At 43.5% G+C, this 21,084-nt stretch overlaps 1 protein-coding gene across 1 annotated transcript in view; it reads right to left on the bottom strand.

The window, feature by feature from the left end:
• The window catches only part of LOC138487352 (uncharacterized), a 350,559-nt gene that overhangs the window by 227,779 nt on the left and 101,696 nt on the right, over window positions 1–21,084 (bottom strand). The window contains exon 3 of the mRNA XM_069613935.1: window positions 8,563–8,705. Within this exon, the coding sequence (XP_069470036.1) occupies window positions 8,563–8,705 (143 nt within the window). The remainder of the gene's footprint in view (window positions 1–8,562; window positions 8,706–21,084) is intronic.

The raw sequence follows: 21,084 nt of genomic DNA, 5'->3' as shown, positions 1-21,084 counted from the left end.
TAAAACGTCTTACAATTTGAGGAAAGGTAAGACAAATAATCGAAAGATGCCTGTTAATAATCTGCCTGGAGGGGACAGTTCAAACCCCCCAGCTAAGACTAGAGACACTATCCCGGCATTGTTTGAAAAAATACCACATGTGCGTCCTACAGATCATACGGAGGAGACTCGCCCTACAATCAATAATGGTAGTCGTCCCCTGGATCTGACGAATTTTGATGACATAGATAATAATTCATTACTCGATTTATGCCTGTCCATACAGAAATCAATGGCCCCCCCTACAAACTCTGAGGTGCTGGGAATCCCCAAGAAGGTGCCCACTCCGAGGGCAGCAAGCATGACAATTGAGGCGCAGGTACTGCAACCAGAAAATACCGCCCTGGGGTCTCTCTGCTCGGGCCGTTTGTCAGAATCACCTAATCTTTTGATTGATTTAGATCAGCCTGGAAATCACGACGCCGATCGATTTAACGAATTATCACTGTTGAATTCTGCCGCGATTGCCGACCTGCAGGCGTCCTTAACTTCCTTGCAGTTTGCACTAAAAATCCTCCTAAAACTATGTGGGAAAAACATGTAAATACAGTCTTGCAGCTAAATTTACCTGGTTCAGGTTCATCCCACAGAGTGGAATCTGAAGGAATTAAGGAGCCTGACATATTGATAATTCCAACTAATACAGAGGGGGGAGAGCCCCCTCCAAAAGAAGATCAGATTCATTTGACTAAAAAACAGCGCAGAATGGCTAAGAGAGCGGCTCTAAGACACATTCCAGTGGATGTGGCTTCTCCACTTCCCAATACAGCGAATCCCCAGCAGAAATCTAAAAAAGCTAAAAAAAGGGCTCTGAAAAGAAAGAAACTCCGAGGTAAGAGCCCGGGAACACTCACGAGCTGGTTATTGCCGGAGAAGTGAAAAGAAATATCCGCAGTGAGTAATGACAGTCAAGACTCTATTCTTATTGACAGCCCTATTGCTATGGACAACCAATTTTTCACCCCGCAAAGGAACAGTCTAAACAGTACCTATGAAAGTATGAACTCGGAGAAGGCATGTCCTATCCCAGCCAGAGATGAAAGTAAAGGTGAAAATAGGATCTGCATCGTGAAGAACTTGAATCAAAAATGTGGAGGCAAGTGGTTACCACGAGAGGCTATGCTTGAAAAACTTCACTTAATACCTCAATTAAGAGTTATTAGGTCAGATGACTTCTCATTTCTGGAACCACTGTGTAGCACCAACCCAAATGTAACGGCACTCCATTGTACGGTTTTGGCTTCCGCACAGCTGATCCGTAAATATAGAGGCAATCTGGCGCAGGTGGGGCTGGGGGTGGATGTTAATCCTAACGACGAAGACCCATTGATTAAGGATAAATCTAAATCCATTAAATTCAATGACAAAATCAAATTCCCCCTAACTACCGGTAAGCAAGTACAAATTAGTGATATTCAGAATACTCTCAAGTGGTTAGCAGAAGCTCCGCCCATGGCTATAAATAAACCATGAACTTGCTCATTGTTGTCCTGGAACACGAGGGGTTTTAAACATTTTATTGCAACTAATGGGTCACTACCTTTCATTATGAACTATCCTTTTTTTAATGTTACAAGAAACTTGGTTGATTGCTCCGATTGTGATAGACGGTTTTAAACTATACCACACTCCTGCTAAAAAAGGGCGAATGGGAAGACCATTTGGTGGTCTGATGACTGGGGTGGCCAAGTCTATAACATCAAGAGAAATACCCACCGATCTTGAGGATAACATTAATGCGGTGGAGGTGGTCACACTAATTAAGGACCACTGGGCTAAGTTATTGTTGATTAACCTTTATAACCCCCACGATGCATCTGTGAGTGACCAAATTCAAGATAGATTGCATGATTTGCTGAGTGATTGGAAGAGTGAATGTAAAATTAATCTCATTATTATTGCAGGAGATTTTAATTGTCTCATCAAGGGAGAAGGAGGTACGACCAATAATAAATTACTATACCCTTATCCTCTTATGCAACATAACAGTGATGAGGAAGGAAAGAAATGGTTATGTTTCATGAAGAGTTGGGAGCTGGAATGCCTAAATGGAAGAACTATGAGTGACCGTCCAGGTCACTTCACATGGGGAGCGGGCGGGGCGCATCGTACCCTGGACTATTGTTTTGCAAGTGTGGAGGTGGCATCCCTGGTGAATGATATGAGAGTGGTTGAGAATGATCATAATGGTCTCAGTCTAACCCTGAATAGTTATATCGAATCACCCCCTAAAATGATGATGGGAAGCCTTCTTGTTAATAACTCAATTTCTCGACTAATCTGGTCAGAGAAAAATATTTCTAGAGCTTGCCGGGATTGCGGTGATTGGGACAATGATCATTATGACAGGTTTGTTAAATTATCTATGGAGGACTTGGAAGGGTGGATTTATAACTTCACTGGTAAATATAAAACCAAACAATCATTATTGGTTACTAGAGAACAGGGTTCGACTGAGACCTATGATAGGACAATAAGAGACGCTAAACGTACAGTTAGAAGGGAGTTACGTAAAATCAGAGCTACCACAAAATCCATTATTACTATTCATGCCAGGATTAAAGAGATAAAAACAGGTATAGATCTTGGCTGAAACAATGGAAAAGGGCAAAAAAAAACTGGCATGTTGGCAAAAGACTGTGAGGATTATTTGCTCAAGAAATTCCCGTAATATCTGGGTGCTCCTGGGGGATGCGAGGGGAAGCAGGGAAACCCCGCAAATAAACCAGATTGATGCAGAGGAATGGGTGAATTTTCTTGAGAAACGTAACGGGACTAGGGTCGCCAATCCCATAATAACCGGAGTACCTATACCAGTTCTGATGCCCCTCCAGGTGAATTTGGAAGAGCTCATTGATAAGATCTCTAAACTCAAAGCCTCAAGGGCTCCTGGCCCGAATGGGCTTTCTAATCTGCTTATAAAGAAAAACCGAGTGTTCTGGGCTAACCTCCTAAAAATACTCTTTGAAAAAGTGCTTCAAGAGGGGAGAATACCGGAGACCTGGCAAAAAGCAATTCTGGTACCCGTATTTAAAAAAGGAAATAGATCCGATCCGGGAAACTACCGTCTGCTCTCGATGTTAGACTGTTCAGGTAAATTATTTGCATCCTTACTTTTACAGAGATTGCAGACCTGGGCAGAAAATTTAGGTATCCTGGACCGCTTTCAGAGTGGATTCAGAACGGGATATTCTACTACGCATAATTTATTAATTATGAATAGTCTAAGAGATAAAGTTCTGTCCGCTAATAACCCTCCTCTGTATGCTTTATATATTGATTTTAAGGCGGCTTTTGACACAGTTAACAGAGAAAAAATGTGGATGAAGCTGAGGGGAATGGCATGCCCGGAAGGATTGATCCATTACCTACAACTCCTGCATCAGAATACCTCTGTTCAGTTGAGGCTTGATGGAGGTGGATCAATCACGAGGGCGATTAAACAATTCAGAGGGGTGAAGCAGGGATGCGTAACTGCACCCACATTGTATAATCTTTTTGTCTCTGATATCCCTGAAAATGTACGCACTGTACGTAACTGTCCCCCGAAAGTTGGTAGCCAACATTGTTTAGTTATGGCCTACGCGGACGATGTGGTTATCTTTGACCACACGTTCAGTGGAATCCTTCGCTCGGCTGAGAGGCTCTGGGAATATGCTAAAGAGAATGAACTCACTATTAACCACACGAAAACAGAATTGATACTGTATAGTCATGGCAAGGCGAGCCGCCCGAGAATGATGTTGAGAGGAATGGAAATTCAATACACACAGTGCTACAAATATTTGGGAGTGGAATTTGATGCTAGTGGGAATTTTCAATCCTGTGTGCAAAACCGTAAAATAAAGGCGGCCCAATTAACCGCTCTGATCTGTAAGTTCTCTCGTAACCAGAGTGGTTTTTCTATTTGGGCGGCACGCCAACTCTACATCCAAAGTTGGGTCCCTATGGTGATATATGGACTGGAAGCCCTGGTCGATCTTAACCTTGATTGGCTCCAAATACTGGAAGGTAAATTCTGGCGTAAGCTTTTAGGTTTACCACAGGGAATACCGATGGCGATACTGAGATTAGAATTAGGTCTACTCTCATTAAAAGCATTGGTCTTAAAGAAAAGAGCTGCCCTTTACATTAAGATGCATATGAACAGTACCAATCAACTCCTGATGACGATGAAAGAGAACATAATTGGGAATAAAAAGGTTAAGCTTGTGAGAGAAATGACTACCCTATTTGAGATGATCGAGTGGACACCTAACTGGGGTGATAATTTTGAATACTCGAAAGCTCAAATGGGGGAAAGACTAAACATTTGGGACTGGCAAAACAACTTTAAACATCTGGAAAGCCTACACAGCTATGGGTTTATATCCCATTTACTTTACACCTATAGAAGGGAACAAAGATATTTGAACCTATGCCCTTCTGATAATTTAAGACGCTTTATACTACTCCTGCGTATCAATCACCTACCTGTCTTAACTGTGAGAGGACCTGAACGTGCCATTCCCAAACATGAGCGATTTTGTAGGATGTGTAAAAATGAAATCTCACCTGAAACTGCGAGACACATCCTTACGCTATGCTCCAGACTGAGTCTAACTTATATAAAACACTATAGTAGCTATGTCCATAATTTAGATCACATTAAGTGGAAAGATGTTTGGTATATGTGTATTAATACTCTGAATGCAAGTTTACATCTGGCTCTATATAGAGTATGGCATATGGTCAAAGGAAAACTTGAAGTATAGTTACTCCTCCATTTATTATATAGGCGATTGGTGATTGACGCTTAATATCCATTGCTTATTGGGATGTTGACTTTATGGCTCTGGGGGATGGCCAGTTTACAAGAACTATTAAGGGAAGGACTGATTAGTGATTGATGGATTATGGGTGGATTGATAAACTACATTCTCCTTGCACGGTCAAAACATTCTCTTTCTTACCTATGGATTTTATTCAACACAGGTTTATGTGAAATTGAAGGTAGTGTACTCTTTAATATTGTATCTAATTGCATGAAATCTGAATTGAGTATCTGATGAAGTTATATGAAAGAATAGACAAAGATGAAATATGTGTAACTTGATAAATATATATGATGAAGATAGTTATTTATTTTTATTCTCTGTATTATGTAATTTGATAACAATTTTATGAAATCATGTGTAAAGTTTTTGTTTAAAAAACGATATCACATTAAAATAAAATAAATAAATAAATAACTCCAAGCAAATCAAAACAGAACTGATTGACTTTCTTGGGCCAACACTTCTTTGCCACTGGGGATGCGTCTTGATGGCGTTACATTCCATCACTTTTAATCTTGGCTATTCCATTGCAGAAGAAGAGAAACCATATGCAAATCTACCAAATGCAAATTAGTCCAAAAATAAGCAACCAGACACGTGTGATTGCCTTTTTGATCTTCACCAGTAAGATGCAGCTTGAATCCCTATGCACAGCGAGTAAGCAATACACGCTTAGCTAGACAACCTTCCACTTAGGAAGACTTGCTAAGAAAACCAAAAAGGGATGGATGGAAATGATTACAACAACTCTTCTTGAACCCTGGGAATTCCTCTGGGTAGCAATTTCCACCCTACTGTTTTTTAACTTGTTTTCTCACCACAGAAGGGGACAAACTATATGCAAATTAGTCTTGATCCTGACTCAAAGAGCACTGTCCAGCCCAAACGACTAGGCAGCCTCTCCTAAGAACAGTACGGCGTGCTTCTTCTTTAATGGCACCGCAGGTTGAAAAGCAAAAGCAATCTTTTGGTGATTTTCCCAGAACAATGACAGTGGTTGTGATTTATTCCAAACCTTCCATTCATCACTGTTCAATGTTTCATTTGGCACCATAAAGAAGATGTCTATGCCTAGACGTGGGTATTTAGTCTGTCTTGTTTAGAGACTCACTCTACGCCTCACTGATGAAGCTCAATAATGGTGAAACATGTCCTGGGTTGCTTGTGGTCTCTTGAAACAGACATGTGAACTTAAAGTTGAGGTTGGGCTAAGCCTGATTTGCATTTGGTCTTTTCTGTTCTGTAATGGCATGGCAGGCTGAAAAACGATTGTGTGGGGGCTTGCCCAGAGCAATGCCGGTGGTTGTGATTTATTCCCAAAATACCATTCATAAATACTGCATTGGGACAAATACTCAAAGCAGCTCAAGAAGAAGGATATGAGATCAGCTGCATGGGGCAATCATCCCAGCCCTTTACTACTACAAGGAGGGCATGAGTTCACCTGGACGAGACAGTAGCCTTAGACTTTAAAGAAGAGCCCACGAGTTCTAATGGACGAGACAAACCCCTCTAGCTTTTGGGTGGAGGAGGATATATGATCGCTTGGAGGAGCCAATTTCGCCCCCACTTGAGAGGAGGGAGATAAGCAATCCCCTACACCAACCGGAACATGCTGCACCGCAGGGGAACAAGGAAACCTACCACCCAAAAGGGACAATCATCTAGAGTGCCCCCATTGGAAAACCCCCCACTGCTTGCTGGAGACAATGGCTCTGTTGATCAACAGTAAGACAGTGCACACATCAGAAGAGACAAGCAGTCACACTCTTGACTGTATGACAAATCACCTTCCTCGCGAGAGGACCTCTCTCCAACCTTCATTGGTAGGAGCATAAACAATTCAGAGGAGACAATCACTGCAGCTCTCCCTGCCAGGGGGAAGCATATCGCTCAAAGACGATGAGTGATATGGTTGCGTATGATCCCTGAAAGGCAGTCAGTGAAGTGAGAACGTTGGGGTATTACCTTTGAAGAAATGCAAACCTTTGTTCACCACAGGTAAAAATATTCATGCAAAATGCCCTCCTCACACTCCACCTCATCAAGAAAAGCCTTGCGTTCTTTAATTGAAGACGGAAGCGTATCCTGGTAAGAGCCTTGATACTAATTCACTTCAAAGAACCCCATAGCGTCTAAGCCGGCCTCTCTAAAACGAACAACACACATGAAAGGACTAAAAAGTGGGCTGACTCGAATGGTCTTAGGTCGGAACACACAAGACCACATCACAACTGCACAGAAAGCTCTCCATTCGAGAAAACAAGATTCAAACTGTGGTGCGTCGCCCACTGAAGCTTCTAGCAGCCAGGACCAAATACCCAATGGAAACAGATGCTCGCGAGACCGGTCAAGGAACGCGAGATGCTCCAGAAGACCCTGGCCTGCAACGGTTAAGAAAGAACCAAGTGGGGGGAAAATGCTGGGAGTGTCTGGCCCAACCTCATGGAGCAATGTATCTCTGGACTGAAGACTGCAATAGGACCACCAGGAAGGTTCCATAGACCACCCTGCTCCAACAGGCCTTATATGAATTAGAGACTACTCTGCCAAATAAGTTTGTTTTGGATACGATTCGTCAAGATGCAAAGTTTGTCCTCCCATTCCCCTTTGGTCTGTTTCCCATTCCCACCCCACTCGCCCTCCAATCTCCTGTTACCTCTTGATGCTGCGAAGTGCGTAGGCTTGCATGCGGCGTGGTAAAAAATACCAGTAAATGAATTAATTAATTAGGTCAGCCTGAACATAACGTATTGTTGGAAAGGAGAATTAAAGTTTGGAAGCCATGAAGTTCTTCAGTTCGAAAATAAAGACGTTTCCGCAATCAAGATAAAGCCCCTGGGCCTTCCAGAGAGTTTATGGTCTTTGCAAAGAATGCCATTGCATCCAATGCCATTCCATCGAAATTTTTCCATCAAAAATGTTTCCATCTAATGCATTTTTTTTTCTTTTTCTTTTTGTTTGGGGGGGGCCCTGAAACCACCGTTTTTTTACCCTTTCAAATGCCCCTGAACAAAAATTAATCCTTTACCTCCCCCCAAAATATGCATTCAATGGACATTTTTTAGATGGAAACTTTTAGATGGAATGGCATTAGATGCAATGACCAGATACCCTTCCAGAGGCTTGCGTTTTCTGTTTCAAGCCAGTGACCGAAGCCGGTCATCGAGAAGCCCAATGACACCATGTTTTCTGGAGAACCACTGACTATATAAAGTACTTCCATTTAGATTCAATTTTTTCAAATCTTTCTTGTGTGGATATTCCAAAAATGTGGAGTGGACTTAGCTCTTGAGGACGAGACTTGAAGACCCATGAGCTAGAATGTCTTATCTTCAATTTAGAAAGCAGTTTAAATGTTGCTGGTTTATCACATTATGGTCTTTGTGGTCGGGTCTCTTGTGTCAACCTTGATCTTTACTGTATTGTTGCAATTGTACTGTCTGCAGTTGGATTGTTTTTAACGTAAATGTCACTGAATATTGTTTCACATGGCTTTCTTATATGTAATGCTTACCTCAACTACAGTGCTCTCATGTAATTGGTGGCCTTTCAGCGCTACATCAGGTACATAAATCAATGGGCAAGGAACCCAGAAATAGAAACATCCTCTGGTTATGTAGTCCTTGCCCATAGGTTTCTGTTAACCCTCCCAACTGAAGAACATTAATGAAAGAGATCCGGTTGGTCGAGGAACGACACTTACCACCCCGTCCCTCAAGTGTCCAAGGACCAGGTCGGATTTGGATTTAGTGAGGTTGCCATCTTGCATTTCGCGTGCCACCTGGCTGTAGAGCTGCCCCTCCAGGCAGGTGCTGATCTGGGTCATGAGGGCATTGTGCAGGTCCCCTGGAACAAGCAAAAAAGATTTACTGTTAGGAGACCATGGATATCTCACAAGTGCTCAGAAAACTTTAAAGTCTGTTCACAACAAACAGGCAACGCGCGGGGCCTATAAGTACCACCCCTGCTGCCAGGACCACTCATATCACCGATCCCACAGACCTATAGCATGGCATTCCTACCTGAGTCCACTTTATCAGCGACATCTCAAGACTGTCATCAGTGCCATGTTTTGACCCCGCACGGCAACTCACATCACCTATCCCATAGACCTGTAACATGACAGCCCTACCAGAGCCAAGTACATCAGCGATCGCTCGAGACGGTCATCAGCGACAAGTCTCGACCGGGTTGCCGAGGCCACTCACATCACCTATCCAACAAACATATACCATGACATTCCTACCTGATTCTAGTATGTCATCAATCTCTTAAAACGGGCATCAGCGACAAGTTTTGACCTCGCTGCCTCACCACTCACAACACCTATACAACAAACCTACAGCATGACATACCTACTTCACTCCAGTATATCAGTGATACCTTCAGATGGTCATCAGCGCCAATTCTTGACCCAACTACCAGAACCACTCGCACCACCTATCCCATAGACCTGTAACATGACAGCCCTAGCAGAGCCAAGTACATCAGCGATCGCTCGAGACGGTCATCAGTGACAAGTCTCGAGCACGCTGCCTCACCATTCACAACACGTATACAACAAACCTATACCATGACATTCCTACCTCATTCTAGTACATCAGCGATCGCTCGAGACGGTCATCAGTGACAAGTCTCGAGGACGCTGCCTCACCACTCACAACACGTATAAAAAAACCTATACCATGACATTCCTACCTCATTCTAGTATATCAGCGATCGCTCGAGACGGTCATCAGCGACAAGTCTCGACCCTGTTGCCGAGACCACTCACATTACCTATCACACAGACCTGTAACATGTCAGCCCTACCAGAGCCAAGTACATCAGCGATCGCTCGAGAAGGTCATCAGCGACAAGTCTCGACCTTGCTGCCTCACCACTCACAACACCTATACAACAAACCTATAGCATGACATACCTACTTCACTCCAGTATATCAGTGATACCTTGAGATGGTCATCAACGCCAAGACTCGACCCCGCTACCAGAACCACTCACATCACCCATCCCACAGACATATAGCATGATATTCCTACCTCAGTCCAGTTTATCAGCGATCCCTCGAGACGGTCATCAGCGCCATATCTTGGCCCCACTACCAGAACCACTCGCATCACCTATCCCACAGACTTATAGCATGACATTCCTACCTCGTTCTAGTATGTAAACGATCGCGCGAGACGTTCATCGGCTCCAAGTCCCAACTCCATTGCCAGGACCTCTCATAGCACCTATCCCACAGACATATACCATGACATTACTACCAGAGACAAGTATATCAGCAATCACTTGGGACGGTCATCAGTGCCACAAGGTCAAGTAAAGGGCAGAGGTACGCTTTATAAAACCACTGTAACCTATGCTAACGAGGCACGCGCCTTTTTTTCTAGGTACTCTCACAAAAGACCTCAGTCTCATACAACGCTTCTTTTCTCATATAATACACTTTTATTTCATATAAAAACGATAAGGACATTTACACCTACGCCATACAGGTGACCCTAGCCATGTTTTTCCCCCAACGCTAGCTTTCTCGGGACAGTATGACTTATAAAGTCTTCTCTGCAACATCCATGAATGTAGCAAAGAAGAAACTCAAGATATGGGTAAACCGGATTCCAGACTAAGAAGTGTGTTTGGTGCAGCCAGCATGGCCACTTTTGGTCACACTGTGATTTCGCCCATATAGGGGTACAGCATTCTACCTGCATTCATCTATCAGTGAAAGAATCATACAGTAGTGCCGGGGTACCCAAGCTGCCACCCTCCAGTCTTCTCTGCAACATCCATGAATGTAGCAAAGAAGAAACTCAAGATATGGGTAAACCGGATTCCAGACTAAGAAGTGTGTTTGGTGCAGCCAGCATGGCCACTTTTGGTCACACTGTGATTTCGCCCATATAGGGGTAAAGCATTCTACTTGCATTCATCTATCAGTGAAAGAATCATACAGTAGTGCCGGGGTACGCAAGCTGCCACCCTCCAGTCTTCTCTGCAACATCCATGAATGTAGCAAAGCAGAAACTCAAGATATGGGTAAACCGGATTCCAGACTAAGAAGTGTGTTTGGTGCAGCCAGCATGGCCACTTTTGGTCACACTGTGATTTCGCCCAGATAGGGCTAAAACATTCTACCTGCATTCATCTATCAGTGAAAGAATCATACAGTAGTGCCGGGGTACCCAAGCTGCCACCCTCCAGATGATTTGGCCTGCAACTCCCATCAGTCCCAGACAGCCTAGTCAATGGTGAGGGATCATGGGAGTTGCAGGCCAGCAAAACATCTGGAGGGTGGAAGGTTGATTATCCCTGGTCTAAACCATTGAAAGTTGTGACAAGGGCCCCCTAATATTGTATTACTGATCCTGCTTGAACTTTCTGATTAAAATGCATTTAACTGGAGAAAACTGCTGGATGGTCACGCAGGAAAATGTCTGTACCGTCATGTGGAGGGTCCTTATGAGAGCAAATATGGAGGTTTAGATGCAGTGTACAGTGTTTCCGCAGGCAGTGAAATGGCCCTGGCAGTCTTTATTTGCCTTCACCCTTTGCATCTAAATAACTAGCACACGGGAATCGAATTAGCAAAAAACCTGGGGCCAGAGCAGAGGGGGCACCTTTTTCATTTGCTATTGCTTGAGAAATGCGCATGTCACCTTTTCTCGAAGTTGACCCGAGAGTGTGTGTGCGTGGACAGTAGCACAAAAGCACAAATGATGTGCTGGCCAGCCCCCTTGCATAACACACTGTTGGAAGCGCAACACTAATGTATTGTAGGCTTCAAGGATAATGTGGGTGCTTTTTGTTCATTTCCAAGTGACAGGGCATTAAGGAGCTCATCAGTGTGAAAAGTGGGTGAAAAAACGCATTTCTATCCCTGTTTGAGTGATAGAAATACAAGCGCGATAGAAGCAGATCATGCTGTTAATGTTCAACTTAAAAATAATGCATACAGATACGGGAATAGCCCTGTCATGTGATGCTCATACCGCTCCTCCTGTTTCTATCAGGTGCAGAAGGATGCCTTTCTTTAGTGTATCATAAAATGAATCCTATTTTTGGCTACTGTCTCGAACCTGGACTAGTCGGACGGCCGTGAGCCTTCTCAGGAGTCCTGTTAGCAACACACCTCCAACCCACAAGGAACCATCCACGAGCCTGCTTGAAAACCACCCTTTTTCAATGTATATCAGTTGCTTCTATCACTGTACATTTTATGTGTAACTAAGCTGTGAGTTTTCTTTTGCAATGCGCCTGAATACCTACGGGTCTGGTGCGCAATACAAGTAATAAACAAAACAACAACCTTGTAGACTGTTGCCTATAGGCAGGAGTGCTACGTGACCCACCCCTATTCTTTAGTTCAGTATTATGGGAGATAGATAGGTTGAGATAAGGAATACACTTTAGTATAGAGAACAATGGGCTACAGACGGTAGGTTATACAATATATAAGATTACCTGAGATCTGCTCAACTCCACCCTGTAACCTAGAAACAGTAACAAGGCAAAAGGCAAAAGACAGGCTAATTACCTCGCGGGAAAGGAGTACAAGACATATTAAATGTTCAGGAAATCTAGAAGGGTCCTTGGCTAAAAAAGATTGTTGCAAGAACATTGTATGGAGGGACAGAACCCTCTTCATGCTAATTGTGAAGTGTATGTTACTCGTGAACTCTAGCGAGGTGCACAACCCGCAGTTTTAGAAAAAAGGACTCTACCAAGTGGTTGCGCGCCATGCAGCCTCCGCCTTTCAGGACAGAAGATTCACAGACTTCCGTGTACGCCACCCCGTCTGGTGGTTGCAGGCCGCGCCGAGCCTTGACGGGAGCTGGTAGGCTCCGATGAAAGAAAGGTGTTGCGGCGGGTCGTAAGCAGCCCTGAAGTAGGGTAGTCATATCTGAGAGGGCCCATATAGTAACACAAGCCCAACGCGTCCCAGCCCAACTCACCTCGAGTCTTACTGGTCCACAGACAGTGGGTACTTCTGAATCTGCATGCACCAACGCATTAGGATTTGCACCGGCCATTCCCTCTGCTCCCACTACCACCCAGTCTCTTGCAGGATGAGGCAAGAAGAGGCTGTCAGCGTAGTAGAATTTGCTCTTTGCAACACTCGGCTACATTGCATTGTTCATTTCCAGAAATAGTTACATGAAAGCACCCAAAAGACTTGCAACCTCTGCAGAATAGCATTGCTTGAAAACTGCAGGAACGGTGCACCACTGCAGAAAAGACGTGTGAGGATTCCAGTTAGTTTCTAAATGTATGTCCTGCATGCACTGGTGAAAAGGTGAAATTTGAAATTAATCTTTCCAGGTGTTTGAGATGCAGATTCCATGTAGAGTTTGCACTGTAGGTCTACGTTTCATGTGGGCGGCATCTTTCTGCAAAACCTGGTTCACCAAGGTTCGTCCAAGACACGAAGGGCCTGATTCACAGAAGCGTTTTATAATGTGGCGCAATGCCTTAGGAAAACGCTCTGTGAATCAGACCTCAAGAGTTTGCACAATTTCACACATATTGCATGTGGATTCTTCAAAATTGCACATATGATTGGCTTGCAGGAGTACAATGAACGGATTCCTATGCAGTCCTCCGCCTTCTCATCGGTGGGCCTCCTCGAGACTGGCATGCAGTCCACCACACAAATGATCCAGAATGTGCGCCAAGATGGATTTTCATGCTGGCACAAATTCTGGAGATCCCTATGGAGTCTGCTGGCTTCATTCACCGGCATAAAGCAGGCAGACCCCATATGGATTTATTGTACAAGTTGCCGGCCATGCTTACATGGCAGGCAGCATGTACAATTACAATTAAACGCTACCCGACATGCTCACATGTCGGGCAGCGTTTAATTGTTACAGTGAACGCTGCTTACCATGCGTGCATGGCAAGCAACATTCACAAGTAAAATTAAATGCTGCCTGATACGCAAGCATGTCAGGCAGCATTTAATTGTAACTGTACATGCTGCCTGTCATGAGAGCATGGTAGGCAGCATTTACAATTAACAACAAATGCTGCATGGCACCATTTACTAACTTTGCATGGCAGAGTGAAAAAGTACATGGCAAAAGGCAGCTTACACGCGTATACGCACTCTTTTGCCCTGCACATTTGCACTTCTCTGTGCAAATGGTGAAACTGTGGTGCTGGGGACCTGGCTACGCCTGAGTGCAAATGTACCAAGCTCCCACCATAAAATTAAGTAATTGGGCAACATGAGCTCCATTGGGTTTCATAAAAATCCGGAAGAGAATAAAATAAAACCACATAGAATCTCATATTGGAATTTTTGTGCAATTGCGCAGAGGGGACTTACTACATTTACACATGTACGTACGGATGATTCCATCACGCAATTATTTACATTTGCACAGCGTAAAAGAGTGGTCTACGTGCTTGTACGCCACCCTTTTGCACTGCACCGTGCAAGATGAGTAAACGCTGGCTGCCATGTATGCATGGCAAGTGGCATTTACAACAGATTCCTGCGGAGTCTGTCTGCTTTTTGTTGCTGTAAAGAATAGGCGGACTCCATAGGAATCCACAGCATTTGTATGGTGGAGAGGAAGGGGGCGGCAGAATCGTAACTTAGGATCCGTCCCTCCTCTTGTGACCTACAAATGAATGCAAATGAGGCAGAACTTGAATTCAAAGCGTAAAAGTCTCACGCATGACTTTTATGCTTTAAATTCACGTTCCACCAGGAGAAAAACGAGCTCCATAATGTTCCAAAGAAAATCTATGTAGAGCATTGAGATAACAATGTATGGAGTCAAAATCTTCCTTGGGTGAGAAAGGGGATGAACTATAAACGGCATGAATCGCAAAAGAGCACAGAGACATAAAATATTCTTTCCCAAAACTTTGCCTAACCACATGCGTGGGAATGGCAGATCGGGATCCTTAGTTATTGCACGAATTCCCCAAAAATATTGTTTGAACCAACACATCCTCATTAAAGAGGTATATAATTGTGCAATAGACGTGCAGTCAAATAATCTGAATATTGTGGATGAGTCTGTATTGTAGTGAGGAACAAATATTCCGTGTTCAATTGATTATTGGTCAGCTTCTTACTTCTGTCCCTTTCCCTTTCCCACCTGAAGAGGGCTATCAGATTCAAAAAGAAGTTCCTATGACAAACTCTGACTATGAGTAAGTCAGAGTTACTCATAGCTAGTACTATGAGTAAATCATGAATGTTAGAGTTACTTATAGGAGCTAATTTTTCTCTATGACGTGGCATGAGTGAATGGTGTAAAAGCCTTGTGTAAGTCTTTTACACCTTTCATCCACGCCACATTTTCATCCATTTGTATGGCAGAGGGGAGGGCCGGAATGCAACTTGCATTTCTGCCACCTCCCTTCCTCTCTGCTAAACAAATCCCCCAGCATTTGCACCAGCATGCATTTTCATGTCGGGCATGTGCTAGGGATCCCCCTATGGAGACCACTGGCTTTATGCACCAGCATAAAGCATGGAGACTCCATGGGGATCCATCGTACATGCTGCCGGGCATGCTTGAATGGCTTGCAGCATGTACAATTAAAGCTTCCTACCACTACCATGAGCGCATGGCAGGCAGCATTAACAATTACAATTGAATGCTGCCTACCATACGTGCATAGTAGGCAGCATTTACTAATTTGCACAGCAGAATACAAAAGCCCAAAATTTGGCGGTGGGGACCCACCTACATGTATGTCTACAGGTAGTGGCACCCTGCCACCAAAGTTCTCACTGCAGCAAAATGAGCTCCATATTAACATCTTTGTGAATCAGATAGACCTCTCCAGGTTTAAGTCAGGAGTGAGCCAGAGTAACATCTTTGTGAATCTGCCCAATCAACTTTACGATGGAGGAGAATAAGGAATGGGCCTTTGGGCTAAAATAGCCCCTCTGATCATGAAGGTATTGAAACTTCAAGTACAAATTTCTCCCTGTCTGTCTCCAGACTCTCAACATTTTTGGATCAGTGGCGTGAGCGAAATGGGTCCCACCCACGGAGTTGAAAGTCACAATTCCATTGTCTCTGCAACACCCAGAAACAGACACATACCTGTTAACCTGCAGCCTAGGGAGCAAAGGACGGGTTCTCAATTGTTTCATCCCTGTGTTGTCATGGTTATAATATTTCAAGGGGTAGCCTCCACTCTCTCCATCTTAGTGTATTTATTTGAGATACTTGAGGAGGTCCTGACCTAGATCCAAAGGCCAGGGGAGCAACTGAGTGTTTATTGTAACATGGAGATGAGATGGTGTGCAGAACAGTGAAGGGTGTGGAGTCCCGCTGAGCCTGATATCTGTGAAAAACAAGATGTGACAGGAGGGAGAGTTGGGAACACATAATGTGGATGACACTAGACGGCAAATTGCATTTTATTTGAATATATTTTGTGTTGCATATTAAACGGGGAAGCTAGTTTCAGGAAGCAACAGGGTGCTGTACATCCGTAGTTTTTTTTCATACCATGCATTTGTTAGTTACAGGGAGTAGGGGTGTAGACTTTACAACATAACAATTACCACCTGCATAGCAGTCAGGGGGGCAGGGAAGAGTTCATGTTTACAGTCAGTGGGGAATGTGCAACAGGGATGTAAGGGTATGCTGGGGTGCAACTGGGTGTGGGCTTTAAAGGGTGGTTATTGGTAAACACACTGGGATGGTTGAGTACAAAGGTGGTGGTGAATTTTACATTTTACAGCTCGATTTTACGTGTTTACAATTTGAGGAGCAAGGAGATAAAGTGATTTGCTCAAAATCACACAATTCTTTTAGTCAGGTGACAGAAGCTGGGATTAGATTCGAGGTATCCAGGTTCCAGGTTCAGCATCACAGACCCTAGGTGACATCATTCACATCAGATATGTTCTTCGGCAGGGGTCCCCAAACTTTTGTGCACAATGAGTAAAATGTGCACATCAGATGAAATGGTGAGCAACATCAATTTTTTGACAGAAACCTATCGGTGCTCCGTTGGCAGAAGAATTATTACAACATAATTTAAAATTCGATAACCTTAAGACTGCGAATAGAACTTGAATTTGCAGTACTAACAGTTATCTAGCCCACATGCAATTCTAGTAAAGGAAATTTGCAATGCTTTTAAGTTAATTTGACATTAAGTGGTTGTTTACAGAAAATGTTTAGGAAATTGAGTGATTAGTGGGGACTGTTATTTCTTCAGGAATGTTATGAAATGTTACATTTCTTAGCCTCTTGAGTTAATTTTTCAAATGGCCAGGTGTAGGCACCTTGAGGAAGATGCCGACAGCCACAGAGGCTGGTTGGCGATGCCTAAGCTTGACCAGGAGGCATTGGAAAGAATTACTAATTCACAAGAAATTAAGATATTCTCTAAAAACTGTTAAACAGTTCACAGTCCACAAAGGAAAGTGTCAGTTTTTTTAGTGTTTGGTTGAAACTATCCGGGACAGAGCTATTGGCAAATGGCGTCCCCCAATTCGAGACGTCCAGGTTAGAGAAAGGGATGCCCGATGGTTTGATGCAGAATTAAGAATCTCGAAAAGAAAATTGCACCATGATTTAATGAGTTGTGTGTATGCGGCTGGCCAGATATATGATAGTTTATTTATAACGCGCTTAATACCCTGAGGTTTCTAAGTGCGGACCCGGGGATTGACCCTGTGGTGCTCTGTGTCATCTTGCTTCCAAGGCGAGCATGTTGCCCCTGAGCTATTATTCCTTTCAGACTTTGCCTCTCATACTTCTTTTAGTAAAGCTAATCCACCCTCTCTGAAGGGTACATTTTATAGAACGCTTCTTTACGCCAATGACATTACTATTTTGCACTTAACCCCGGCAAGTCTCCACCAGGGCTTGCTATGCACTGCTATACGGGGAGGAGGGATAGCTCAGGGGAAATGCATTTGTCTTGGAAGCAAGACAGCATAAAACGGCATATAAAAGACAAAAAACAAAGGATTTATTCTGAAACAGTGGGAGCTGTTTCGAATGACGCCAAAGGGTTTGAAGTATAATGCAATTGCCGAGACAGGGATTATACCATCTCCTTGAACCACCAGCTGCCCACAGTTATAGGCCAATTTCCTTACTGGACATTGCAAGTAAGATATTCTCCAAATATTTGTTGCTCAGACTGGAGGAATGGGCACAAACTAACAACATCTTGAATCCCTCTGAAGTGGGTTTCGTGGGAGTGCTTAGTACCGTGGACCGCTGCTTCACTCTGGACATCATCATGGAGAAATACTTTAAGGTTAAGGCAGGCAGATTATTTGTGGCTTTTTTCAGATTTGGAAAAAGTATTTGATTGGATTGATGGAAACATATGGTAGTGCATTTACATGTAGTGGGGTCCCTAATGGTTTTTTAATTCTTCTCCAACAGTGATGCTCAGACATCTCAGCATCTGCCTGATATACAAGATCAGGGAATTACACATTGCATTTCTCCATAAATAAAGGTGAAAAGCAGGGATGTCAGTTGTCCCCAATGTATTCCTTTCAGACTTTGCCTGTACTACTTCTTTTAGTAAAGCTAATCCACCCTCTCTGAAGTGTACATTTTATAGTATGCTTCTTTAAGCCGATGACATGACTATTTTGGACTCAACCCCGGCAAGTCTCTAACAGGGCTTGCTATACGGGGAGGAAGGATAGCTCAGGGGCAATGCATTTGTCTTGGAGGCAAGACAGCATAGTGCAAAACAGGTTCAAATCCCAACCATTCGCCGGTATTAAGCGTGTTATAAAATAACAATTATAATTATAACAGAACAATTATAATTATATTAGTGTGGTGATTTACAGCACACCTCAAATAATAAAAAAAGAGTGTGACCTGAACAGATGGGAAATTAGCTGTAAATTGTTGGTGAAGTTGGAATCATCTGTTTTTGCTTTAAGGGAAACTCCGGAGCTGGTGAAAAAACGTTTATGGGAGGAGGAATGGATGCTTACAATACAAAGGTGCAAAGCCTATGTATATCATCATTATGTAGATTTCGATGGGAAACCAGTGAACAGATTGCCGAAATATTTGTTAAAATTCCTGAATCTAACGTGGAGAGGATATTTTCTAAGGATAAGGATGAACTTGCTCGAGACTAATGACATTTTGGGGATGAGACCTAATGTGCCGCGAGAGGAAAGGACTTGTAGACTTTGCAAGGGGACGACAACTGAGATGACCTTTCCTCAGGACTTTTTGGAAGGAATTTACAAATGCAGTCACAAACACACTTTGGAACGTAATGCTTGAGGGAACTAATGTGGGTTTAAAGTTGGATTTAATAAGAATTTTTAAAATGCTTGAGAAAGATGAATTGGGTATTAACAATTTGCCTCCTAGCAATATTTTTTTTTACATTGTGAGGAGCCAGGAATGAGTCGCGGACACAGTGAGCTCATAGTTTTGGCTATAAACCTTTATTCAAAATAAAATGGGGTTGGAAAAGGCCCAGCTATCCCTACTCTATGAGGTAGTTCCCTACCACAACCAAATCTAATGGAATGTCCAGTGTCAAATTGTCTAAAACAAAATGTCCTGTGTTCGAAATCCTATCCTTGCCCTCACATTCTATAAAACAACTCTAATATGTGAAGGGTAATGTATTTGGCCTGGTAAGTGTCTAAACATTCAAATTCAAATTAAATGTATAACTCCAACACCAAACGTCCCAATTGATAAAGGTCACAGTTTCAGGGGACAACTCCCTTCCCGGGTTTCTCTTAAGGGTAAAGTTCACAGTTCCAGGGGACAACTCCTTTCCCAATGTTTCTCTTCAATACACTTCAAACTCCCAAGGGTACAGATCTTCCTTTTGCTCTTTGTTCAACACAATACTTGTATAAAAAAAAAACCTTCGTACGATACCTGGTGTACTCCCCTGCCAGGTCCTTTTACACTTTGTTTAACTTTTGATTTCGGACTTGGTTTTGCCAGGATTTCTTTATGTGATTTGTTTTGCACACTTGCAAACTTTACTTTGACCTGGTGTACTTTCCTGCCAGGTTGTTTCATATGTTTTTACTTCATACAATTGCAAACTTGCCTTTGCCTGGTTCACTCTCCTGCCAGGGCTTTTCATATGTTTTACATAATACAATTGTGAACTTGCCTTTGCCTGGTTCACTCTCCTGCTGGGGCTTTTCATCTGATTTACTTTATAGAATTGCAAACTTGATTTTGCCTGGTTTACTCTCCTGCCGGGGCGTTTCATCTGATTTGCTTCATACTATTGCAGACTTTCTTTTGCCTGGTTTACTTTCCTGCCGGCGCTTTTCATCTGATTTGCTCTATAAAATTGCATCCTTGCTTTTGCCTGATTTACTCGCCTGCCAGGGCTGTTCATCTGATTTACTTTATACAGTTGCAAACTTGCTTTCGCCTGGTTTACTCTCCTGCCAGGGCTTTTCATCTGATTTACTTTATACAATTGAGGACTTGCTTTTCTGTCACATTCATCTGATTGACTTCATACAATTTCAGACTTGCTTTTCTCTCACATTTATTTGGTAAACCCTTTTCGGGTAATATTGAGTTTCATATTCCTTCTCATTCAATTCATACATGTTTGTCTTTCTCTGGCAGTGTAGGCGAAGTGTCCCGGGGTCCTATTCTCTCTCTCTTTAGGACTTACCAGTGTCTTGTGGCATCCTTTGGTTCCCTCGCGGTAGACAGGATGCCGCACCTTGGTGTCCCATGTCCACCTGGCAGGCTCCCTGGCTTCATTGTACAGCTGCTAAATCCTTTGCGGCTCCCTTAGTTCTCTGGGCCTTTGCGCCGTGTTCAGGTGGCGGTGAGGCGGCGTCCAGGTTCCCATGGCCGCAAGGACGTTTCTTCTTCCTTCCCTCTCATGTTCGCCACACGGTGAACCAGCCTCTGCATTCCCCTGTCTCTTGCCTTTCTCCCAAGCCTGCCAGCTCCACGGTCATCGTGACGTCCTTACAGTCCCTCGGACAACACGAGAGGGCTCGACTTCCCTATGCAGTGTTCTCTCACTCCATGCATGGTAAAGCTTTAAAATGTACAGACCCCTATCACACGCTCACAAAAACTAGAGCATCTCATGTGCTTCTGGTCCCTCGTGATCTGCATTACTCCATTCAGCCTCCTGGTACCAATACTTTTAGATGTGTGGGGTTGTAGGCAGTTCCTGGTTTCTTGTGTATAGAGTATTGGAAGGTGATACCAGTAGGTCTCATGGATGGTTGAAGGAAATC

This window comes from Ambystoma mexicanum, chromosome 9 (genome assembly GCF_040938575.1).
Source record: "Ambystoma mexicanum isolate Mex_15411 chromosome 9, UKY_AmexF1_1, whole genome shotgun sequence".
Classification (NCBI taxonomy): domain Eukaryota; kingdom Metazoa; phylum Chordata; class Amphibia; order Caudata; family Ambystomatidae; genus Ambystoma; species Ambystoma mexicanum.
This window is presented reverse-complemented; position numbering and strand designations above follow the sequence as displayed.